General features: G+C 41.8%; 3 protein-coding genes across 3 annotated transcripts in view; 2 read left to right on the top strand and 1 right to left on the bottom strand.

The window, feature by feature from the left end:
* Window positions 1-6,060: 6,060 nt before the first annotated feature.
* Window positions 6,061-14,881, top strand: zdhhc15b (zinc finger DHHC-type palmitoyltransferase 15b). The gene is made up of 12 exons (XM_012831274.3): window positions 6,061-6,235; window positions 6,655-6,681; window positions 6,966-7,060; window positions 7,249-7,369; window positions 8,585-8,654; window positions 9,018-9,050; window positions 9,359-9,479; window positions 9,848-9,980; window positions 10,295-10,421; window positions 11,631-11,800; window positions 12,816-12,894; window positions 13,209-14,881. Exons 1-11 carry the CDS (start codon window positions 6,118-6,120, stop codon window positions 12,857-12,859), a joined length of 1,059 nt encoding a protein of 352 aa, XP_012686728.2. The 5' UTR covers window positions 6,061-6,117; the 3' UTR covers window positions 12,860-12,894; window positions 13,209-14,881.
* Window positions 14,882-16,213: 1,332 nt separating this feature from the next.
* LOC105904430 (uracil phosphoribosyltransferase homolog) lies at window positions 16,214-21,927 on the bottom strand. Its single transcript, XM_012832314.3, has 7 exons — window positions 21,430-21,927; window positions 21,176-21,218; window positions 20,992-21,061; window positions 20,828-20,890; window positions 19,794-19,955; window positions 18,160-18,258; window positions 16,214-17,645 (listed from the first exon to the last, which is right to left on the bottom strand). Exons 1-7 carry the CDS (start codon window positions 21,684-21,686, stop codon window positions 17,539-17,541), a joined length of 801 nt encoding a protein of 266 aa, XP_012687768.2. The 5' UTR covers window positions 21,687-21,927; the 3' UTR covers window positions 16,214-17,538.
* A 192-nt stretch (window positions 21,928-22,119) lies between these two features.
* Window positions 22,120-26,476, top strand: part of abcb7 (ATP-binding cassette, sub-family B (MDR/TAP), member 7) — a 32,110-nt gene continuing 27,753 nt past the window's right edge. The window contains exons 1-3 of the mRNA XM_012830660.3: window positions 22,120-22,335; window positions 23,860-23,940; window positions 24,197-24,274. Of these exons, the coding sequence (XP_012686114.1) occupies window positions 22,186-22,335; window positions 23,860-23,940; window positions 24,197-24,274 (309 nt within the window). The 5' untranslated portion in view covers window positions 22,120-22,185. The remainder of the gene's footprint in view (window positions 22,336-23,859; window positions 23,941-24,196; window positions 24,275-26,476) is intronic.

The following is a 26,476-nucleotide window of genomic DNA, read 5'->3' as shown; positions in this document are numbered from 1 at the left end:
AAAGAGTAAAGGTGAGAGAGCATTTTTATTATAAAGCAGGCTCTTAACCTCATCTGCTTCATCTGTTCATACTCTCAGGCCAAGGGAGGCAGAGTGTGTGTTATATGTCTCTCAGCTCCTGGACGTTGAGCACAGTGAAAACACACACAGTTACACTTTGCAGAAAATAAATCCACAGACACAGCATGTGCTGCACTTCCAATGCTCTGTTCTCACAGTAATACTATACTGATGCCCCTGTCATCACGCTCTCATGCTGATGACATAAGCTCACGCGTTCTCCCAGGACCCCTATCCTCATTTGTTTAGCTTGTTTGACACAAACAAACATGGAGGAGATGTATATGCCATACATAGACTGTATGCATATGTACATATATGTATGGCATAATGCAAAGCAGCATGAAACCACCATTATGTGCAAAACCTTGATGACTGGAAGTTTCGACCATTTTAAAACATGGGCAGTTGAACCATTTTGGGTGACCGTAACTAAAGACTAGTTGAGGGCATTGCCAAAGCTCCTGGACCGGTGTGTCTGTGTGTGTGTGTGTGTGTGTGTGTGCCATAGACATTTTTTTCCAGCCTGCATGTTTGCCTGTGTTCAGCGCTCTTCTCTTTCATCCGTGTGAAGTCATACTCGTTCACGCGTCGGGCAATTCTGCAAATGAATGTGTGACTTCGGTCTTTCTTGGGCAGAGTGGCGTCAGGGGACAAACACAAGGCCTGGCCCGGCCCGACCCGAACCGACCCGCTCTTTGATCACCTGCATCGTGAAGACGTGGGAGACCCACAATGGGGGCCAGACGCACGCTGAGTTTCCAATATGTATTCCATCTTGGACTTCAAACGGGGGGCCGTGTGCACGGCATATAATGAATGCACTGTCCAGACACTTAAGCATGCTGGGAATGAAATGGGAACGCTATCAAACTCTGTCCTTCGCCTCGGGGTGATTCGAAAACCACCAGTCACTGCCCTGAAACAGTGCCAGGGGCCAGAGGGGGGGGGGAGAGAGAGAGAGAGAGAGAGAGAGAGAGAGGGTGAGAGAGAGAGAGAGAGAGAGGGTGAGAGAGAGGAAGAGAAAAGAGAGAGGGTTAGAAAGAGAGAGGGAGAGGAGAGAGCTGCTGTGTGCAGACAGAGTGGAGAAGTCTGGGAATGCAATTAAAACACACACACACATACACACGCACACCCACCGACAGACAGACACACACACACACACACCCCCACACACACACACACACACACACACACACACACACACACACACACACACACACACACACACACACACACACACACACACACACACACACACACACACACACACACACACACACAGACATGTGCCTTCTCATTCGCCGTAAGCCAAAGTTTGAAACTTCCATCATCGGGCTGTCACGGGTATAAAGCAGTCATCTGCAAAGACAGCTACAGTTGTTTAAATGAGCCACACACTCCTGAGTGCTCCTCTGTCTTGATCCTGTCGGCATGGAGGGCCGGGGAACTGACAGCGGGTTGTGTGTGTGTGTGTGTGTGTGTGTGTGTGTCTGTGTGTGTGTGTGTGTGTGTGTGTCTGTGTGTGTGTCTGTGTGTGTCTGTGTGTGTCTGTGTGTCTGTGTGTGTGTGTGTCTGTGTGTGTCTGTGTGTGTGTGTGTGTGTGTGTGTGTGTGTGTGTGTGTGTGTGTGTGTGTGAGAGAGTGAGCGGGAAAGAGCTAACCGTTGCACGTCTGACAGCAGCCAGCAGCCAACTGTGAATGCTGCAGCCTCTGAGACCTGCATGGCTCTTCCTTATGTATCACACCTGACCTCCCTTATATGCCATCTCTCTCTCTCCCCCTTTCTCCCCCTCCCCCCTCTCTCTCTCCCCCTTTCTCCCTCTCTTTCTCTCTCGCTCTCCCTTTCTCCCTCTTTACCCACTGTCACTTCTCTTTTCTCTGCTACAGTCTCTCTTCCTCACCATGTCTGCCAGTTGTTCTTTCTGTTCCATCCTTAGATTTTCCCTTTTTTCTCACTCATATATTTCTCTATCTGCCTCTGACTCTCTACCTGTCTCGCTTTCTGTTTAATAAAGGAGTGTTATCCCCCCTATATCTCTCTCTCTCTCTCTCTCTCTCATGTTTTGTTCTCCCTCTCTTGGTCCTCTTCCTTTCTCTCTCTCTGTCTCTCTCTCTCTCTCTCTCTCTCTCTCTGTCTCTTTCCCTCTGTCTCTCTCTGTCTCTCTCTCCCTCTGTCTCTCTCCTCTCTGTGAATCCTCCACCAGGGTGGCGAGGAATGTACTCAATGCCTGCTGTACTTAGGGGTCTGTCCAAACCTGTTAATATGAGATGTTTGTGTTCTCTCTCTCTCTCTTTCTCTCTCTCTGCCACTCTCCTTCATTCTCTCTCTCTCTCTGTCACTCTCCTTCATTCTCTCTCTCTCTTTTCCTCTCTCTTTCTCTCTCACTCTCTTTCACTCTCCTTCATTCTCTCTCTCACTATCTCTCTCTCATTATCCTTCATTCTCTCTTTCTCTCTATCCCTCTCTCTCTCTCTGTTTCTTATGTCTTTCCCAAGAGTAAATGTTTTGATTAAAAGCTGGTTTCTATGTTCCCCATCACAATCACTTTTGTAGTGGTGAGGTTTGTTCTTGTGCTGACGGACATGCTCCTCCCTGCTCCGAGAGAATATCGTGTGTGTGTGTGTATGTGTGTGTGTGTGTGTGCGTGCGTGCTTGAATGTGTGTGCAAATGGGTGTGTATACACAATAATGTGTATAAATGTGTGCATGTTAAGGTGTCTTTTAAAAAAAATATGTGTTCATATGAGTGATTGCATAAGTGGGAATGTCTGTGTGTGTGTTTATGTATTTGTGTGAAAATAGATCACTCTATATTTGTGTGTATATAGCTTTGTGCATGTGTGTGCAAATATACAGTATGTATGTGAAGGGTCATCATATTACATTATGTGTATGTGTGTATGCATGTTTGTGACACCTGTGTGAGTTTATGTGCATGTCTGTCTGTGTGTGTATCTGTGTGTATGTGTGTATGTGTGTGTGTGTGTGTGTGTGTGTGTGTGTGAGTGTGTGAGTGTGTGTGTGTGTGTACATGTGTGTGTGTGTGTGTGTGTGTGTGTGTACATGTGTGTGTGTGTGTGTGTGTTAAGTGCACATTTCAACTCTTACACTTATATACGTGCACACATCCATCTGTGCATGTGCTCTTGGCTGGGTGGGGTGAGTAGGTGTGTGTGTGTGTGTGTGTGTGTGTGTGTGTGTGTGTGTGTATGTGTGTATGTGTGTATGTGTGTATGTGTGTATACGTGTATGTGTGTATGTGTGTATGTGTGTATGTGTGTATGTGTGTGTGCTCTTGGCTGGGTGGGGTGTGTAGGTGTGTGTGTGTGTGTGTGTGTGTGTGTGTGTGTGTGTATGTGTGTATGTGTGTATGTGCATGTGCTCTTGGCTGGGTGGGGTGTGTGAGAAAGTGGAGTGTGGCTGTCAGCGTCTCGCCTCTGTCACCCGGCCTCACCACAAGGGACCGGTCGATAGCAGGTGTGTGGGAGAGTGTGTGTGGTTCTGCCCACCTCTGAGGCCGAGACCAGGTCCAATAGCACCTGCAGGTCTTATGTAAGACATAGGTGCCTTTATAAGACCTCTATAACCAATACTTAAGCAAATCACCAACTCATAGAAAATAGCTTCTAATTTATTCCCAGGAGTAGCATTTGCATCAGTGAATGCAGATACAATATAACAGTACATGATATGACAGCGTTACAGGTCCAGTGCTGTTCTTAGTCATTATGAAATGAATGAAATATTTACATGTAGATAGAAAAGGGCCCCTAAAAAGTGTTAGTGCTACACACAGTGATGGCATAGCACAGCATGGTTGGGAGCAGGTGACACAGCACAAAGCCCCTGATTGGCCCCCGACCGGCCCCTGACTGAACGTCTGTTTAGGTAAAAAGTCCACATTTACATTCCCTCTCCAACGAGCAGCTCCACATGTGGTCGAGGCACAATGTCCATGACGTCAGGGAGGAAGGGGTACATATGATGCTCTGAAAAGACTTTTCACCTTTTGGTGTGCATAAACACACACACACACACACACACATTACATTAAACTAATTGAATCACCTGTGGTATTTATACCATAGTACAATTCACAATATTAAAAATAAATGATTTGAAAAAAAAAGGTGTTGTTTTGACATTATTGTAGTGATGTATTATAATACTGCATGCCTTTATACACTGTATACACAATGTAACAGGGCAGGATTAAGTTTGTTTATTATATACAATAACAACAATACCACAAATTGCAGACACATTGACGTTTGATGACAGAACCAATCTAGCAGCGACATCTAGTGGTGAATTTATGTAAAACATAGACTGATTCACTGTTTTTAAATTTCTGCCAATACACAGCGAGTTGGACAGTTAGACCAGACAGTACAGCTCTTTACCATACATACTCTAAATGGTGATAGCTGACAAAAAATATAAAATTTGAGACATTTTACCGTATCTGTTTAGGCTACCATATTCCTTTTCTGGTAGGCCGACATGTTATTACGTTTGCTTTCAGTCAGAGGTTCATCTGAAATATATAGGACATTTTACCATTTTTATGTTGACTGAGAGTTAATTTTAACTTTAATGTTAATTTAAAGTTATTTATTATACATCTATTGTGAGTGTGCTGTCAACCATGACAATAATTATGGTTATTTGGGATTAGGTTGGGTTAGTCTATAGTGTTTTTAAGGATCATTCGGAGCACTGGTTTTTATGAACTACCAGAAAAAATAGATAATAATCATTCCCTGCAGCACATGATATTGCGTGTTTCTAATCTAAATCACAGTTGGAGAGGATTTCAAGTAATTTACCACGTGCCTGTAAAAAGTACCTTTCACCTAGAAAGAAGGCAGTAAATAATTTCCCCCATCTCACAAAGGTGCATTTGATATGCCTATGGGAACCCGAGATATCAAAGATGTTTTCAGGACAAAATTGACTGAAATCTGTGGGAGTATAAATCAAGGTGTACAAGGATGACCTGATTTACAACTAAATCCGGTTGTACGTTGTAAATCAGATCATCCTGTGCATACACAAATACACACAGAATGTATATTTAGTCACAAATATTAAAGGGCTTGGGTGAAACAGTTCTGCTTATGGAACCTGTGTATGTGGAGGACAACCTGTACACGGGAAGTAACAGGCCTCTATAGTGTGTGTATAATGTATATAATACATATCATTATAATGTGCTCCTACTCAAGTGCAGAAATTATCAGTCGATGCAGCAAATTAAAATGGTGATCAGTGTCAGAGGGTGATTTGACATACGGACTCTAAATCAACACTTTCCCCAACTCTAAGGATTACTGTTAGTCATTATGGGATTTCATAACTGAAGAAAGTGGAAGTGAAATGGATTTTAAGAATGATTTAGTTATTGATTGACTGATTTTCTACTTACTTATTTATTTTGATATACATTATATTGATATTATGTTATTATTTATTTTCTGCTTAAAGGTATCTCCAAAGTTTCTCCACATCACCGTGGGTGATCAACCGTGGTGACAGATAAGGCTTCAGAGGTGTACAAAATGTTTAAGGTGAAGACAGACAGAGAAAAGACAAATTCACCCAGAGATCATCTTGATAATCTTGAATTATTGTGTGAAAGGTACCATATAAAGGTAGTTGGTAACATTTACTGACAAACTAACTAACACATCTTTGCTCTCTCACTCACTCACTCACTCAATCAATCATAATAAGTAGACAAGTAAAGATGTGTGGCCCGAAGTGTGCACAAAAGGGAAATATACAGTAGATATAATGAAATAAAGATGCTATGAAAAGAATAGAAATATACAAACTGACATTTGTCTCTTATGTTTATTTTAATTTTATATTTTACTGTCATTACTGCGTGAAATGTCAAGCTGACCGGACCCAGACTGGACATACCGGCATCTTTCTGCTCTACCTCTCCTTTAACAGGCTCAATAAATCAAATACCGATGTGGTTCAGGTTTCTTTCAGTCAGGCGGATTAGAAGATGTCAGAGAAAATGATCGTGGAGCTAGGCTGAATATGGCTCTGTCGAGGGGGTTAAGATGCTGTCAGAGGATATTCTCTTGGATCCCTGTCGTTATCATATCGTCTGTGGTACTATGGTCCTACTATGCGTATGTTTTTGAGCTATGTTTTTGTAAGTACTGACTTATTTGTCTACGTGTTGTTTGAATCGATCTCCTTACAGTGCTAGCTGAAAAGGGGGTGTTACAAGATAGGCTTTAAGGAAGTGATTTTTTACAGCCCTGTGATACAAAAATGCGTTGTTTAAAAGACAGTTTTCTTTTACACCCAATATTTAAATAAACTAAATTAGCCTTGGTTGCAAATGGATAACCATTTCGAAAGACTACGCTGGCTAGTGGCATCATCCAATTGACCTAGGGGTAGCTTTCACTAAATCAACCTCAGTATACCCTCAGTCTAGCCTCAGTCCGCAACATTATTGGTCACACTTGATCGTACTTTGATTCCCCTTTGAATATTTCATTTAGACCCTCATGTTAATGATATAACCCACAAATGTAATGTTATAATTCTGTTTATCATCCACAGTTACTATAAGCAATACGCTGGAAAAGGGTAAGCACTGTTCATAATTAATCAGTTTGTGATTTTACCTGAGTATTTTGATGTGTTTTGCGATTATTCTATTCTTCTTAATATTCCGCTGAATTGAGGCCAAATTAAAATGGGCAGTAATGTCTTGTGTTTGAATTGTCTGTTTAGTCTCTTTTGTCATTCTTTGGCTATGCATGTTTGTTGAACTAAAATGCTGTTAATTAAGCAAAAGGCCTTGAATATAACATTGTGAGAATGTTACTCTTTGTTTTTTAATTAAATAATTGTTTGTTTTCTCCATGCAGTGACATATATTTTAGTGTTCCATGTGTGCTTTGTGATGTTCTGTTGGACCTATTGGAAGGCCATATTCACCCCACCCGCCACTCCTTCCAAAAAGGTAAGAATCATTTTAAAGTCTAGAAACATGCAGATGTCTCTCAGCAGACATGTATCTTTTAGCCTACCCTCATGTGCACACCGGCAAACGAAAGGCAAACTGCTTGAGTTTTCTTAATGTTAATTATTGCTAGAAATCATGCCTATGATAATTAGCTTAATAAATGTTTTGTGTTTTTTTTTTTTTAGTTCCATATGTCCTACACAGACAAAGAGCGGTACGAGATGGAAGAGAGGCCAGACGCACAGAAGCAGATCCTTTTTGACATCGCAAAGAGACTACCCATATTCACCCGAGCAGCATCAGGAGGTAAGTTGCGGTGGTTAACCCACGTGCCACTACCCAAAGTTTAACAAGTGTCTCAGCTTGCAGTCCTTCATTGTTACTTCAAGGTTTTGGCAGTTACCGTTATCCAGTTTTGTTGTTCTTTTCATAGACACTCTTGTGCATCTTTGTAGTGACATATTAAGTGATCTTAAGTGCTACTTGTGTTTATCATGACACTAATGACACTAACATTTTAATGCCTCTCTCACACGCTTGAGTTGGGCTTCTGAGTGTTGGGCTTCTGTATACAAAACCACAAAGACACTCAATGTTAGTAAATAAGAGTATAGAACCAGGGCTATATGGAAGCAAAAGTGTATTTTGATATAACACAAAACAGCGAATGACTTGGAAGGGCATAGGCAGCACGTGTTGAATTTGTAATATGTAAGAAGTAACCTAGTTTATAGAGGACTTAAGTAGTGTGAGTTGGATCATTTGGTGAAATAGATATGGCGTCTGTACAAAACTGCTGAATTTTGAATGCATTTGACTTTGACACTAAGATTCATTTAAAAAGAAACGGTAACACAGTGGTCAAGATACTAAGGTCAGAGTGCCTTTCTTGTTTAGTCTGGGATTGTCTGATGTAATGCTCTGCCTTGGAGGAAATAAACACACTGTTCAGTTTTGAAAGCTAAATGACCGGTAAAAAGAAAAAAAAACATCGTCATGGTCTGAAAGGGATTGATAATAAACACATCGCCATCAGCGCTCAGATCTGCGTGACATGCAACCACAGTTTTTCGAACCAATTTGCAAGATGGAGTGATAATAAGATGAACGAAGGAAACAGAGAGGGCAATCTATTGGTGGCATTGGGTTACTGTGTACAGTATGTAACCTTAACTCAGCCACGTGGCAGTGGTGGTAATGTCTAATGGTGACTGGCAGGGGTTTTGTCTAAGTGTCTGTCGCATGTTGGTGGTCCCGACAGTCCATGTGATGCTGAGCAGGGAACCGTTGGGTGGAGGTGGATTATGTGACGGGGTTGGTGGAGCGATTGGTGGAGGTGGATTATGTGACGGGGTTGGTGGAGCGATGGGTGGAGGTGGATTATGTGACCACTGACACTCAGGCCTTCCTCAACTGAGGGTTGGGGGGTTTTCATATATATATGTGTGTGTGTTTGTCTAATGTATGTATAAAGTGTGTGTGTGTGTTTGTCTAATGTGTGTATAATGTGTGTGTTCGCAGCTATCAGGTTCTGTGATCGGTGCCAGTTCCTTAAGCCAGACCGCTGTCACCACTGCTCTGTGTGTGAAACGTAAGTCCCCCCCCCAACCACACACACACACACACACACACACACACACACACACACACACACACACACACACACACACACACACACACACACACACACACACACACACACACCAACTACTTCTCTCATTCTGACCTCCACCCCCCCTCCACTCTTCACTCCATTGGCTTGTGAAGGACAGCCGAAAGAGAATACGAGACGCACTAATTAACAAGGTGTTGTGGAGCAGGAAGTCGACCTGGCTGAAAGGGTATCCCAGATGAGTTCAGGTTTAAGAGCCGGAAGTCGACCTGGCTGAAAGGGTATCCCAGATGAGTTCAGGTTTAAGTACCAGTGTTAATGATGTCTGTCTCTTTTTTTCAGGTGCGTCCTGAAAATGGATCATCACTGCCCGTGGTATGTGTGTGAACCCCTCGTTTGCTTGTGTGTGTGTGTGTGTGTGTGTGTGTGTGTGTGTGTGTGTGTGTGTGTGTGTGTACACATAATAATAATAATAATAATAATCAATTTAATTTATAGCGCACGCTATATTCGGCTGAATCTCAGAGTGCTACAGTAAAAACATAGTAAAAAAAAAAAACATAGTTAAAACATCCTATAAAAAACATGCGTGCTGCTAATTTAGGGCTTTTGTGAGTTTGTGGTTACAAATTGCCACAGCATGACTGACTGTTTTCCTATTTTGTATTGTTTTTTTTAATCAGGGTAAACAATTGTGTCGGCTACTCCAACTACAAGTACTTCCTGCTGTTCCTGTCCTACTCCAGCATCTACTGTGTCTTCATCGCGTCAACAGTGTTTCGGTATTTCCTCAAATTCTGGATGGTAAGAGTCAACATCATGAAATGCTTACAACCAACTACAGAAACAAACATTTTGTTGGGCTAAATCGGTGCTCTAATAGAGACTTGATTAAATCATTGCTGTGCATGGTTAAATGAAAATACAAATTAAAAATAAACTTTTATGGAATAGAGGTTGTTAGGCATCAGCGTAACATAAGATGTCATGACGATCTCAGTTACAAGTAAACATACCTGTTTAGCCATTAAAAGTAGTTTATGGGTTTATGTCTTATTTCATTTTATGGTATCTTGAGTACAGTGATGTGGAAATTAGAACTGAAAATTAAGGCATAATCTCAAAAAAATGGTAAATGTGATTTTTCTTCGTATATGTGTTTTCATGCACAGGGAGAGCTTCCGAACGGACCTGCGAAGTTCCACGTGTTGTTCCTCCTGTTTGTGTCTGTCATGTTCTTCGTTAGCCTCGAGTTCCTCCTTGGCTACCACTGCTGGCTGGTGGCTAAGAACCGGTCCACTTTAGGTGAGATGAAACCTCTAAACTGTGAGCTCCTACATCTCAAATTAGCCGCAGTGACTCTCTGCCTGGGCCTCAAGGCAGATTTGATCAATGCATTTTCATAAGTGTATGGTGTCTGGTGAGAAGCCTGTCTCTATCCCAAATTATTTTTTGTTATAACAGAGAAGTGCATTTCAAATGACCGGAATCTGTCCTCCTCCTAAAATATATTTACCATGTCTGTTCATACGATGCCCTCACAGAGATACGCAACATGTGCTGGTACATGAGATTAAATGTGGCCCTTTTTCTTCTTTTGAATCCTTTCTTTTTTGTAGAGGCCTTCTCCGCTCCTGTGTTTCAGGGTGGCCCAGATAAAAATGGCTTCAATGTGGGCATGCGCCGTAATCTCCAGCAGGTCTTTGGTGAAGACAGAAGGCTGTGGTTCGTTCCCGTGTTCACAAGGTCAGAACAGGTTTCTATATCACACTGAGCTGGCTTTTCATCTATTTTTTCTAGATCAGTTGGATTTCACCCTGTCTGACGGGAGTTATTCTCTCTAAGTGAAAGAAAATTCCTTCCTTTATTCACGTTTTCTGCTCCTGTGACTTCTATTTGGAGGAAAAATTGTAACCACCGGAACAAACAAGTTCAAAGTTTAATCACACCTTTATCCATTTGTTCTTGCTGAAACATATCGCCACAGTCCATGGACTGAGCCGTGAGTGAGTTTATGCACATGCGCAGTCAACAGAGGAAGAAGAACAAACTTTAGTAGTGTAGATGTGTAATATGTCAAGTTCAAGTATTTCATTTGTCAGATGCACAGAACAACACTGAGTCAGACTGGGCACTGAAATTCTTAAGACAAGACACCGCAACCTACCATAGCATAACATAAAATAACTTAACATACCATATAAGTACTCTGAACAAAAATTACAAATAAATTATGTATATGCATCTCTAAAATTTATGATGATTGTTGCAATCTATGCTTGTCTATTCATGTCGGTCAACCAAAATCTGAAGAAATCCTGCCTGAAGGGCTACCAGGGATTTAGAAATTTAGCAAGCCCTGCTTCTGGCCTGGCATCTTGTTTGCCAAGCACCTCCTCAGGGACCAGTTTGTGTGTTCAGAAGAACACTACTGTTGGCCGCTAACAAAGGCCTCGGACATGGGGCGAATTATCGCGGAGCCAATTAGTGTCCTCAGCCTGTGAGTGCCAAGACCTGAAGTGCTCGGATAGCCTGGGGAAACACAAGCCCTTGAGGAGGGGAATGTCCCGTCCCAATCTGCAAGATGTAGTCAGTCTAAACCTTGGTCTCCCAGGCGAAGGGTTAACCAGAGACCGGGCTTCAGTGTCGAATTTCAAGGGTGCTTCTAATCTCAAAAGCGTTAGGCTTAATTCATGAGCACAGATTGAAGTAGGTGTTCTTGAAGTAGGTGTTCTTTTCCACTGATCCTACTATGGAACTAACACTGAACATAAATGCAATAGGAGAACTTTTGCTCCCATGTTTTTATGAGCTAAGAAATAATTTCTCTTCAAATTCATATCTGTAGCCGTAAACCAAAGTGCCATAGCCATGGCCATAAGCAAAATCCACAAACGTTTGGGAGGAAATACTGTTTAGTTTATGTTAAGGTTGATTTTTGTGTTTATCTTTCAGTCAGGGCGACGGCCAATACTTCCCCATGAAGAGCCTGAGCTACTCCGAATCCAACAATCCTTTGCTAGCCAATGAGGAGAAGTGGGATGATGATGAGGAGGACGAGGAAGAGCAGGAGGAGGAGGAGCAGCAGCGAAGGGGCAGAAGAGTATCGGATGAGGAAGACACAGGTGAGTTGAACACGATAGGCGTCCGGGGACTGGAACCAGTTCCACACCTTTCCATCCCCTCCTCCCTCTCCGCCCTCTCCACCCCTCTCTACCCTTCGTTAGCGGAATGAAAGGGCAGTTCAGTTACATGTGGCGATCTGAGAGCAATCAGCGGAGATGGTGGAGTTGGAACGGGGCCGGCGGGAGGTGCGCGGGCAGGCTGTGGAACCAGACAGATGGGGGATCATGTGAAGACTGGGCGCTCACGGCCCGGTATTATTCCACCGTACAATGACTTATCTGTTCGGCCGGTCCAGGGGGGCAGGTTCCCTAGGCATGCTTTAATCACATCTAGGAATAATAAGCCTGGTTCTTTTCAATGGAGTGAATGGACTTTTCCCCCCCACTGGAATTAAAAAGGCCCATTTTGAGGTTGACACCAAAGCTATTAATGAAAGTCATTTCCCCCTGAAATGTTTTCTAGGGACTCACAAAAGGCAGTGTAATTCATTTCAGATGAGGGACATTAGATTAGATACTACATCCTGTAAATGGCCTTTGCTCTGTGTACCGTACCAACGGGTAGTTTGTGACCTTGGAATTAAAGCTGTTAAAACTTCTCAACATCAGTACAATACAGTCCATGATGAACAAGCACAAATGTCTTGCCTGTGCCAAAAAAAAATTACGAACTGAACGTGGTCCATGGATAGCTGTTGTACACACGCTGAAGCATTTGATTCCAACTGTCACCTCAGGGGGCTGATGAGACAGATGGGATAGATCTGGCCCTGATCGGGTGCAGCCATGTACCACATCCTCTCCACAGCGAGCTGCCGTATGGCACCCCAGGGAGACCAATTCCACCCGTTCGACAGTTCAGCTTCTCCTACACTCTCAGAAGTCAATAACATTTGTTAGCAAATTGGCTGAACGAATCCTCCCCCCCCTCCCACCAACTCTGGTGGATAATCTAATTTTAACGCATTTAACAGGTGCATTTATTTATTTATTTGTTTGTTTGTTGATTTTCCAGATGGTCCAGATGACCCTTCGGTTACCATAGAGATTGATTCGTAGTTGCCGCTGCAGCCAAGCTGAAGCTACCGTATTATGTGAGTATAAAAGGAAAGGGCTGCTTGTTAATGCTTATTGTTCTTACTACTTATTACTTGCTGCTCAGGAATGTATCTAAGCCTTATAATTATCTTTGTACACCAACTATTTCTTCATATGGGTTACAGAGCAGTATAGAGACAGTACTGTCTACACAAGAAGGCTAAAATAAAATGTAACATAAATGTGAATTAGTGTAAGTGTCTCAAGTGGCTTCCTTACTCAGACATGGAGACTTATGTTCTGTTAAAAAAAGGCAATATTGGGGTATTGTACCTACTAAGAAACGTAATTCTTTTTCTTGATCACACAGTTGTACTCTTCGGGGTTGGCATCCCCCGCCTGTGGAGAGACATACGAGGGGAGGGGGGGACGACGACGACGACGACGACGACAACACAGAAGGAAGCACAAGCATTTACCGTGGGCTCCACATTCCAGACCCTGCGTATCTCCCGGACAAACCAAAGCACCCACCTCGGAGCCAAACACTCGCAAAAAAGATTCTTCCCGTTTCGTTTTTTCTGCCATTGTGGCTCTCATTCTCACTTATCACCTTGATTTAACATGTAGAACCTTATGCTTATTTTCTGTTCTGTGGGAGGGTGGAAAGAGATCATGGTGGACAATCAGACACGTGCATTGTAATCGGTTATCTGTAAGGTACTTATCTGTGCTTATCTCAGTCCTTTGGTACCATTCCCCTCCCCTCTGTGCGCTGTGCAACTTCCTCCTGACCATAGTCATTTGAGGGGGAATGCCAATATTGTGAAACTGTTAACTTGACTCATATCATCCACAATGTGAACCCCAGCCCCAGTAGTTTTGAGGTCAGAGGTCAGGCCTTTAGCACATATCTGCCTCCAAGGGCTCTGATGTTTAACAGAGGCTGCCTAAGCAGGGTACTGTCTGCGCACTTATAAAAAAAAAAGGGAACACTTTATTTGGATAGTCCGCCCACAGAGACTTTACAGATGGTTTGTTGAAATTCAAGTTCGGTCTTTTTATTTGTTCACTGAATATCACCTTCACCAAACCCAACCCCCAGCCCTAGCCATAAATTGTAGTTAACAGAGTTTCAATAGTAATCTGAGCATCTGTAGATTGTCTATAAGGTACCATCCAAATAAAGTATGACCAAAAAAATGTTGTGTGTGGCAGGGTAGGGGAAAAGTGGGCTAAATCTTTCAGGAAAGAAAATAATACACAAATCAGACATCAAAATCCTGTATCAAAACTAGATAAATACCGTTTGATGTGTTAATCGCATTGCTCATTTGATTGTATGGTTAATGCTCTGCAATGCGATACCCTAATGGTTAGACTTTTTGTATTGGTTTTGTATAGACCCACAGGTGCACACTGGAGACACACTAAAGTGGGTTCCTTGTGTAGAACGTCAGTGTGCACGACCGCTTGTCCAGCCTCGGGTCTACTCCTTACGAGCCTCAGGCCACTAGTCTCCATATCATGACACCATCGTGTCACTTTCTTATGTATATTTTGCTTTCGAAAAAAAAAATTAACAACTGTTCTTTCATGTCTTGTTGCTGTATTATTACATTTACATGTTTTTCCTTTTCCCCAGGTTGGGAAAAAAAAACCTTAATTTAATTATAATATTCTGTTTTTGACCTGTATTAAGTTAGCAAAGTGAGTGTTTTAATATAATCAATCATGTGAAGTCAATGCACAACATGCCAAGCTCAGTGTCCAGCCACCCAAGCCTGGGAATTCGTCAGCATTTGAACCGTGTGTTTTTTTTTTTTGTAACCAATACTGTAAACAAATGATGTGTGGTTTCCCACGGACTAACACTGGAGACGGTGCAGTTGTCTAACTGTGGTGTCTGGTTTCTTCCCTAAATATGTCCCATCTCTAAAGAATCATTCCTGTGTTTCTGTGCAGCCACTGCATCTGGATGTCTCCATTTTGTTTGTCATCAGATATCTGTGATTTGTGTTCATAAAGCATCTCAGAGCAGGATCAATGGTTAAGCCTGGAGATTTTAATAGCTGTATCTTAGAGGTCCCAGGGGAGATGAGTCCTGGAGATCTTCCCTTGTGTTTTAGTGGCGCCGATGTGTAATTAATAATATTTCATATCACGCGTATGTACTTTATTAGTACAGGTTACTCCCCTATCCCCAAGCATATCTTATAATGAAGTACATACAATAAGTACACTGGGCTTATCAGAGAACCAAAAGACACTTAATATGGAGTGGGGACCTTTTTTAACACACCTGATTCAGTTTACAGTACTGAACCACTAGTCATTTTGTAGTCTGATCTTTAGCTTAGGCTGTAAACTGGAATTTTGCTGGACAGAAAGTAGTGTGTGGAAGGATCACCATACTTCACCCCTACTTCTCTGTAAATGCTTGAGGTCCTTTCTTGCTGTATTCAGATCCTGATACAACTATCACTATAAATACAAGCCGTGTCGGAAATGAAGGACTGTCCCTTTTACTTTCACCCTGGTATGACCAGATGGCTCTCAGTGTAAGGGGCGTTTGTATGTCCATTCTTTACTGACTTTTACTGCGATTTTTAAAGGATCAACCATAATTGTAGTTGTTGTTGGAAATTATTTTCATGAATTCAGTTGAATTGTTTGTGATGGCCGGGCCTTACTGTCTTCTTTGTAATATGTGGGGTTTGTAGGGTAGGAAGTACATGAAAGCTGAAATATCAAAAACACAGGAACAAAGGTCATTTGTGACACTGGATAAAGGGCAGTTTAATCCTAGATTATCTTCTGATTGATCTCTGTGTTGGCTGGAGAACCCTTGGCTGGAACCCTTTTGCAAAGTGTTTGTGAGAGGGGAACAATACTCATATTATATGCCACTTTATACTGCAGAGATGTTCATGACTGACAACAGACATGCCTAATTATAAAACAGAAGTGATGTCAACGGTTCCCACCCATGTTCAGTGACAAGATTTTAAAACTTTTCCATGACTTTTCAAATCCTTTAATTACATTTCCATAATCTTTCACAACCTAAAAGTACGCAAAATTGCAGGTTGGGCCTTATTATTGAATGTAAATTAAATGACTTTCCATTAATTTTGCCAAGAGGCTAGGCTATGCCAACTGAAGTGTAAACTGCATCGCGCTACAGAAATTTGACCGACACATTATCCATGGAAGAGATCAATAATTAATCAACATACCACAAAATCAAATTTATAGACTTTTCCAAAACTTTCGATGAATTTACTGAATTTTATGACTTTTCCAGGCTTGGAAAGAGGGAATAAAAAAAATCCTTGTCTTTTCCAGGACTTCCATGACCATGGGAACCCTGAATGTCTTGAATTGTCAGCCTTTATTTTCAGTATTTTAACATTTAAACATGTCATTTGTATATTCTGTCTGGGCCGGAGGTAAAGACATAACTGTTTCTATGCTGCTGTATTTCCAGTCAGTTTGTATTATTGTGCTGTATTCACACGCACAGACACACACACCGACACACACACAGACCTTGATTCATGTGATGTTGCTGTGGCATACCAGGCATCATTTGGAAAAGATCATTCAACATCAGCTGTTTTACTTTAACAACTAACTAATATATCAAAAAGACAAACTTTTCAAATACTCACAACCTCTAGCCCCCCCACCCCCATCACAAAAGAAACTCAAACATGCAGACAATATCAGTAGCTGCTGATTCATCAGCACTATTTTCAGACAACCCATTCCTAAACATTTCTGACAGATTTTTTTACAAATAAAAATCAGCCCCTTCAAAATGTGACTTGTTTGTCACCTACTAGCTCTTTGGGCACAATTGGTGGTCAATGTACACGAAACCCATTAAACATGACTGGTGGCTTTCTTGACTTGTCCTTGTGTCTCTAAGTCTCGACTGATACTCCTAACGCCTCTACGTACACAAACCTGAGTAGCTGTGCCTGCTGCAAAACACACATGTGCCACAGAATCCAACAACGGGATCCTTTTGGATAAACAGAAGACAGGCTAGTTAATTTACCTATACCAAAGTAATACATACTCACAAGGACGTCTGTTACACATTAAAATGTCCCTTTGGCTGGAGGGAATATGAGGCAGGCCACATGTTCTGCATTATGGTGACTGTTACACAGAGATATGGCTAAGCACATTTCAAATGGACAACAAAGCAAAACTGTCAGTCCCTTCAGATAATAATCAATAAATAAAATAGCAACGTCTACTTGATCCACAGCTCACTCCAAAACTGTATTTTCTTATCATCAGGCTTTGAAGAGACAAGTCCATTTCTTGCTTTTGTACATAGTGAATTGAAAACAGATGGGGGGTGTTTCACAAACAGAGTTAAGCCTAGTCCTGTCGGGTATTCCACGAAACAGGATTACGGAGTTATGTGGACAACTGCGGAGAGTAAAAGAATGGGCACAAATCTGGCTAACCCAGAAATCTATTCACCACAATTCTTTACCATTCTGGCAAGTTTAGGACTACAGCAAAAGCCCTGTCTGTGGGAACTGTACACTGACATAATATTTGAGATGTGTGACACAGGACGAAGTTCTCGTATCAACACTTCCCCAAGAGAGACAACTGAAACACACACACACACACACACACACACGTTCCTCCACGCTTCTTGAGTGGAAGGGGGATTAGTCTGTGCCAAAATATTTCTGTCCAAAATGGGTGGGGGCAACCGGGTGCACCTCTGTGGTGAGTATGGTGATGTCTGGAAACTCCTGAATGATAGATTTGGCGCCTGGGGAGAACAAGGTTAACATGTTCATATGACACCATGGCATTGAGGCTATATATTTACACAAAAATGACAAAGTGCATCATGTTGCATCTAAAAACATTGTAGTGAATGAGAAGCTTGAGGAAGTGCTTGACCTGTCCGAGTTCTCTACTCTCTACACTTGAATAAAGCCAATCACAATGTATTCATGACTATAACAGCCACATATAACCATAAAATAAATATTGGAATTGCACTACCAACAGAGCTGGCAGGTGATCAATCCTACTTTTTTTGAAGAGTAGCAGACTAACATCTTAGTCTAAGGCATTAGCCTACTATTTAAAATTCTGTGATCAGATTACAGTTCCAGTTCAGATTAAACTTTCATCTGCATATTCCTTTGACTGACAGTGGAGTCTGGAGAAAAATGTCTGGAGGAAGTTAGCAAAAGCAGCTAATGTCGCTTAATGCAACTTTCTTATGACCTCTGCGAGGTGTTGAATGTGTAATTGACATCTGCAGAGACACTTACCATGAGGAGTGGAGAAGAGGCTTAGGAGGATGATGTGTTTGGGCTGGACACCGTGCTCAATCAGGACCCTGACAGCTTCGATGACAGTGTTTCCAGTGCCTACAAACACACACACACACACACACACACACACACACACACACACACACACACACACACACACACACACACGATTGAACCCACCGAGGGAATACCGGATTCTGGATCCTCGTAATTGAACATCACTGCCTTGTGTACTTTGGTCTGCTAGCGAATTAGATAGGTATAAAAACAGAACTATACAGATATACAGTATGATTAATATTTGTCCTTGCAAACTATATATGACTTGTCACAGTTATTATAACTAGTTATAATCAATGGCTTGGTTAACTATTACACTTTCCACAGTCTAAAATCATGTTCTTTTCTGTACATCAGTTTGGGACAGAAAACTGCATAAAACAGCAAAACTGCTATTTCTCTATAACTGTACTATGAAAGCTAAATATAGGAAAATCACATCCCACGTCTGACAAGTGAATCCTTAATTATACATTCACAAAAATAAATACTTCCCAGCAGTCTACTGCCACCAGGCTCATAATCACTGTTTGTCAAACGAACAAAGTCATCAGGGTTAATTACACAAACACACTCACAAACACTACATAAAAAGTAATCAATGGTAGGGGTACACCCTTATGGCCATGCCTGAGATACACAAGTGGGTTTTTTCCAAGGCTGTGGATACATTCACATGTGTGAGTGTGTGTGTGTGTGTGTGTGTGTTTGTGTGTGTGTGTACATGTGTGTGTGTGTGTCTATGTGGACGTGTGTGTGTGTGTGTGTGTGTGTCGTTGTGTGTGTGTGTGTACGTGTGTGTGTGTGTGTGTGTACGTGTGTGTGTGTGTGTGTGTGTACATGTGCGTGTGTGTACATGTGTGTGTGCATGTGTGTGTGCATGTGTGTGTGCATGCGTAAAGGCACCAGAGTGCTGTGTCGTTCAGGCTTGATCATCAGGGAACAGTAAATTGTTGCAGACGGCGAGAGTAAACCATGGCCATTATGGCACTATTTCAGGAGGCTCTCATTATGCTATTCAGCAGTCTCTGGCTATCCAGCGGGCCCTGTGTAATTTCCCTGCCGAGGGCTGTAATTATCTGGCGGAGCGGCTGGCAGAGGGGGCTAGGTGAAGACGAGAGGGAGGGAGGCAAAGGTCAACGGAAGCTGAGGAGAAAAGGTAGTGAGGCTCTTTGAAAATCGCAGCGAGCCTCGCAGGATGTTGTGAGGTAATTACATTTTTTTTCACAAATAATAAAAGCATAGCGCAGTGTTCTGTGGCTGGGTGAAAAGGGTGGGGGTTACTCGGTGCGAAGGAGCGCTCTTAATCTTTCCTTTCGCTGAGATGTAAGAGAAGCTGACATCAATATTGACTCTGTCTGACTGTTTCATTCTACATAACAGAGAGGACTACCTAAGGATAACCTTTAATAATGAAAAGAGAAGTGTGACAACAGGTTTCAGTCTGTTTTGATTTCAATTGAATTGTTTAACATGATGATTATACATATAACCTACTAGGTCTTACACTCCCTAGGTGTAACTGTAAAAGCCTGTGCCTATGTCAAGCAGGCAGCAGTACCCATACTCACTCAAGATCGGGTACATGAGCAGGACTTTGCGTCTGTAGATGTCCGGTGGGAACTTGGCGTAGTAAACTTTGGCCTTCTGTGTCTCTTCGTCACTCTGGATGAGGATCTTTCCAATGCGAATAGATCTACAGCAGTCTCTCAGGCCCTGCTCCATAGCCTCTCCTGTAGAAACAACAAATCACAGGTTAGCATAGACAGGCAAACATTCCAGAATATATACATAAAACACATACACAAACCATAAATAAAACACATAAACAAACCATAAATAAAACACATACATAAACATAAATGTGTTTTTTTTCATACTCCACTGTGATTCCACATTAGTTGAAAGAAAATGAAAATCAGCACACACATTTACCATAATACATCACACATGCTTTCTTTTACTGATTTAGATAACTCCCTTTATACCTGTAATTACAGATATGAGCACAGCTACTGTGGGCGTTCACTACAAATTCATCTGGAATCTGACCCCATATTTTCTTTAAGCAATATGGCCTGACTGACTGAGAGATAATATAAATCTAGTAATGCGTTGAAAGTGGATTTATCTCTAGAAAAAGAGCAACGAATGGTTGTTTCAAAATCAATAGAAACACTCTGTCTTTTGTTTCCGAGCTGTCGTGGTATCTATTGTTTTATCTGTGACATGAAGATATAGCGTCAGTTGCTTCCAATACTGCCTACTTTTCTGAGGTATTCATCGTCACATCTAGACATCGTAACTCCTACCCTTGTTTTCTATCACGGAGGTTACAGTAGCTGTCACTATACTGTCTGGGGGTGTCCCGCAGTTGATGTAAGGATCAGGAGGTCCTGCTAGCTTTTCAATCTTGCTTTTTATGGCAAGAGGCATGCCAAAGTTGGAATGTCTCATAGTGAATTAAATGTACTGTTATATGGCTCAGTGTGTCATTGCATTATTGTACAGGTGGTTATTGCACTGCAGTGTAGAATTTATAGCATTTCTTATACAGCATTGCACCTAACCTACGTGATTTGCTTGTGAGTTATGATTAACTTACCACTCCTCATTATGCTCACCCCACAGTTGCCTCTCTCAAATTTCACTCCCTCATACTTGTGCCCTAAAGAAGAATGAAACAAGGACAAACGTTAAGCACACTTAAGGTATTCACCAAGGCGATGAAGACAAACGTCAAATCAGTCGATCTAAGGCTATCCAAACCTGTTGGTGTGGTCACTGTGGACTCTGTATAGGGTAGTTGATTGAGTCCTTCTTCAACCACAAGACGAATCTACACAGCATCATCAGAAGACCACCATTAATAACCACTCGAGAAGGTGAGGATAAACATTCAATGCCGATTATGCCATTGGTAACCAACGGTTTGTTTAGTTTTGAGACTTACCAAACGATCAGCGCAAAACACGAAGTCTCCTCGGCTGGTTGATCTGGGCGATAAGAAAACAACGATGAAGAGTGAAAAATGATATAATGTCAAACGTCTATAAAGTTTGACATTGCTGGTGTTTTCAGAGCGTTAACACGTGTAGTTAAAGATCAGATACCATTTTACTATTAGCTAACGTTAATTTATCTAGGCTAGCTCAGCTATCTCAACCGGCCAGCTAGCTTCATGTTAACAGATGGATGACAACTCACTTGTCTCTTATGATGGTCTGCAGTTCCCGAATTTGGTCATTCAGGGGTAGAAGTTTCAACTGCGGTCCAAGCAGTGTCTGTAGGTCTGCATTATCTTCACTGCCAGTGCCGTCAGGTTTCGTGTCAACCTCGTTGTCTTTATGCGCGACTACTGAAATGTCATTCACATTGACGCTAACGTTACCATTGTTAGCAAACCTCACCTGCTTCATGGCGGCGTGATCGGAATTACTACTGCTAATCTGTTGACAAGGCATATTAATCTGGGTAATTCCACTGATACGAATATCAGCTATAAAAAACAAACGAGTGTTAATTGGGTCAACAACCAGTCGACAACGTGCTCAATCGGCCATTACCTACTGTCAAACTTTCCTCCAGTAATAACAAACGTCACATCCGGCTACTGTGAAACCAGACAGGTTTGGATCCTTCTTTTTACTATTAGCAGCGGTTGGCATCAACACCACAATGTTTTGCTCTATAACAAAATGACATATTTCAGCTTATGACTTGGAGGCAGTTATGTAAATTGATGTCTTAAATGGCAGAAAATTCAGAACGGTAAACAGAAAGTATACTTTGATAATTTATCCTAGTACAAGATGTCACCATCAAACGAAGCACATGTCTGTCGTTGCATGTTATTAATTATTATTATTATTATTTCAACAGAGCATTTGTTTTCTTCTTGTGCCTGGAAATGACGAAAGACTTCCGTGTGTGATCGCACAACCCTCGTTCCCTCAGAGCAACATGGCGCCACTGTTGGCACCGCTGAAATGTGGGTTCTACGTTCGAAGACGCAAACTAGCCCTGTTACTTCAACAGACAAGCTCATATCACGTTTGGAGTTACAATGAAAAAAGAAGTGGCCTTCATCGTAAACCACAGAACACCTATCAGGTGAATGGCTTATCCAAAGCGACTCTTTGGGAAGTGTCATGCGAGTCATAGGCAAGGGCAGATGCAATGACCAGTGAAAGTTAGCGCCTGAGCCTCAATGATAGCTTTTACAGTTAGCTACCTTGCCAATGGCTTGAGTGAGATAAATGAATATCCATTATAATGTGGGAGAATAATGTGAAAAAAATGTTATGTGTACAGACAAAAACGTTTCTTAGTTCTGACAGAACTGGTTTGTTGCTTTTTTGTAGCCAAGATTAGCCAGTTAGCCAGTCAGATAACGTTAGGTAAAAATGATTTGCTAACAGTTAACGTTACTTGTCCAAAGTTCGGGTAGAAGTCCTCTCTGAGACGTTAAAGGACGGCCCTGATGAGTTAGCTACCGTTACCTTTTAGTTATATGTTTTACATCTTCGTGTCGTTTAAAGTATTATCCTTCTCATTGTCCAATGAGAAGTGGTTGGTTCAAGCCATGACGGATATCAAGATGCAGTTAACAATATGCGCTCCATCTTACACCCCGCAGTTCATTGACCTAACTACTATTTGAAAGAGTTTAATTGAAACGCGAAGGAAATACTATGTGACCTTTTAGTCTGAGTGGCTTCATATAGTTGGGCTTTGAGTTAGCTTTAGCTGTCATAAACAGAAGCTGTCGTTAATAGGGAACACGTTCCATCATATGATTCTAACTTAAATGCCCGTAACTTGTGTCAGTAGATAAGGCGTTTAGGACCCACCATTGGGCCTCCTCATGCTTGTTTTATCATGTGATCTCGCACGTGAGGAGTTATCTGTTGAAAATGACATGCACATATTTGTAGCATTGCTGGCAGAGGCTTGTGCTTCACCATTTGATCAGATAATCAGCCAAAGATATGCAGTCGTTGATGGTTGCTTGACATAACTGACAAACCATAATGATAATGGATTAGTTGATGTTTGCCTCTCAGTCTTGTTTACATTTTTCCAATGTTTATCCAAACAAGCATTGGATGCACAGATAGGGTAACATACTTTATATGGAGGTAGCCAACAGTTAAAATAGTACAATCTTTTCCATGTGTGAAATGACCACAGTAGAGCAAGGGAATGTCCCCTCTTGTCAACATAGTGGTTGACAACTAACCAGACAAACATCCCATCCGACTCTGTTGTGGCAAAAAAAAATCATAATCCTGTATTTGCCCCTGGTTGAGCAGTATGGTAGGTGCATGTGTAACTGTAAAGAAACTGTAGAAAATTACTGTTTCTACAGTTTCTGTAGTTAAAGTTTATGTGATGATTTAGTTTTGAGCCTGTTAATGGCGGAAAAAAGCGGTTTACTTACACAGATGCATGCCCCATTGTGGTAGCGGTCTAACTCAATATTGGACCGATTTCGATCGTTTTTGTCCCTAGTAAAAATTCGGACCCAAAAAGACGGGAAAATAGCCTCAGTGTAAAAAATCCTGAAATGTCCATTTGAGCACTCCTGTTGGTGCGTGTTGTCTAACTGTCTTATCTCTTACTGGTGGACTGCAGTTACTGGGTACAAACGCGAGAACGGCGTCATGGAATATCAACAGAACCCAGAATTCAAGACAAATACTGGAAGCAGTTAAGGTGAGTTAAGGAGAATCATCATATCTATCTCAGTTGTTATAGTTAAACAATTGCCTTGTCCACATCATTGGTCGCCCCTTTAAATATATTCTGAGAAATCAGATGTTTACTTACAACATATTTTATTCACGTGTATGCCATAAGTAGTCTATTGGTTAAGATAACCTCTAACACCTATCTTGGGGTTTAGGGTTGGGGGGTGTTTCACCATATATGATGTGTATATACATATGTTATATGTTTTTTGTCCTGACAGCACTTGCAAATCACAGACAATCGGACATGCTGGCATGGTAATGCAGGAGGGGGTCTGAATGCCGATCCCAAAAATGTGGTAAGTGATGTCAGGACAGTGGGCTCACATTGAGGCTTTTGTAAGCGGGCCCGTCTCTAAACAGGCCCATCTGCCTCATTGTGTTGTAGGCCAACAGTGGCTTGATAGTGTTCCCTGATGAAATCAGAGGGGGCGGCTTTTGGGGGTTAGCTAATTTTGTGCCAAGAAGTTTGTTTCCTGGTGACTGGTTTCAGTCATGCACGAGCATGGCCACACAGCTTACAGTTGTAGTTACGTTGGTCATTGCTCATTGGTCATGTGACATTTAGCCTACAGATCAGGCAACTGACTCCTTATTTTTGGTGCACCACGAAGCACCATGAAACAAGCTCTTTTCAGCGCATATTTTCCTACCTCCTGCCCCTAATTTCCTAGCATAACAACAGCCATTGAAATGAATTGGGTGGTAATCCATCACTCTCCAGGTCTGTATAATACCTGTAGCACAGTATGTTTTTAGAGGATGCATAGCAGGTTAGTTCATTAAATTAAACTGTCTGAAATTGTTGCATATATCTATTAACAGCTATAGGCAACATACAACTTACTTAAAAGAGCAATGCACAAAATGCAAATCGTATTCATAGACACTTTAATATTGTACATTTTAGATATATTGAATCTATTAGATTAGGTGTCCTGAACAAAAACTAAATATATTATATTCTATATATTATATTGTAAATATGCTGACCCACACTATATTGAATTCAGTGTGGATTTAGCATTAGTAACCCACTTAAGACAATATGTGTGATTTGCGAAGTGTCTGACCTCACCTTAAGCAAAACAGAGTCTAGGACTGTATTGGTTTCCCCCCCCTTTTTTTCTGGTGTCCCTGCCTGTCCTTCATCAAACACTTGCTGTATTGTTTATTGTTAACCGTTAAGTAAGTCTTTTAATGTACTGTTTCTTTCAGTCTAAAGCTGGTCTTTGTTTTTGCTAGAAAACACATATATCCACTCACACACGCATATACACACCCACACACACACCCACACACACACACACACACACACACCGTAACCAAACACTATATTCTGTAAAGAGAGTACAGTACAGGACAGTAATTGCAGCATGTGTTTTTGCAGATGTGGGGTATGAAAACCTTTGTGGTCTTATTGAAAACACATAATTGCCATTCAGTTGTAATGACAATTTTGTTGTGAGGGCAATTTTAACTGATGTAAAGAGACATGTTTACATATCAATGGTTGAAGGTCTCAGAAGCTTGTGTTTGCCTCTTGTCATGAATAGTCCGTAAAAGCGAGTGAGACAAAGTGAGAGAACAGGAAGGTTAATTGTCATGTGCAAAAACAATGTCGGTAACTCATTTAGTTTTGTCACTGCGCTTACTGAACCACTATTTTAAGTGTGTAGTATATATTTGTTTAACACCGTTAAATTGACCATGTATTATTTTTTTATGGATTCTCCCAGCATAATTGCATGTTTCAAAATATAATCTTGTGTTTGTTGAAGCCGTAGTCATAGTGATTGATTTTTGACAGTTAGGCAACACTCCAGTATCACACTTAAACAAAGACGCTCTTCATATTAAAGTGATGCCAGCCTCTCTTTCCAGACACATTTGGTACATAATATGTTGAAAGCCTGACAGAGGGCCTAATAGCAGAACCTAGATAGAGTGGAGAAAAGGAGTGGTGGGTGTAAGGGCTTTGCAGGCAGGCTGCTGTCAGCAGATGTCACTGGTGAGTGGTGAGAAGAGAGGGCTGGTGCTCAGTCAGCTGACCTCTGGGAAAGGAACACTGTGTGTCCCCTCCTCTGGAGTGAGTGAGGCAGTCCGACTATGTGCGGCTGACACACACACACACACACACACATTCTCACACTGATTCTGTCACACACATACACAAACACACACATGCACACGGTACATATGTATACATCTGGCCTTTCGTACGCGCACACACACTCACACACACACACATACACACACACACACACACACACACATTGCCCTTGTTCCTGGCCACCTGAAAGACAGGTGTTGCGCATTTTTAGTTTGTAATTTACGTGGCCCTGCTGCCACAGTGCAGCTTCTCGCCGCGGCGCCACCATATTGATGGGATTAGAGCGACGGGAAGCAGGTGGCCAGCCTGAGCAGGTAAACAGCCTCGGCTGGCACCAGGCAGGAAGTAACCCAGCCGACGATAGACCAGATAGATTTGATAGATTTGA

The sequence above is a fragment of the Clupea harengus genome, chromosome 20 (assembly GCF_900700415.2).
Source record: "Clupea harengus chromosome 20, Ch_v2.0.2, whole genome shotgun sequence".
Taxonomy (NCBI): Eukaryota; Metazoa; Chordata; class Actinopteri; order Clupeiformes; family Clupeidae; genus Clupea; species Clupea harengus.
This window is presented reverse-complemented; position numbering and strand designations above follow the sequence as displayed.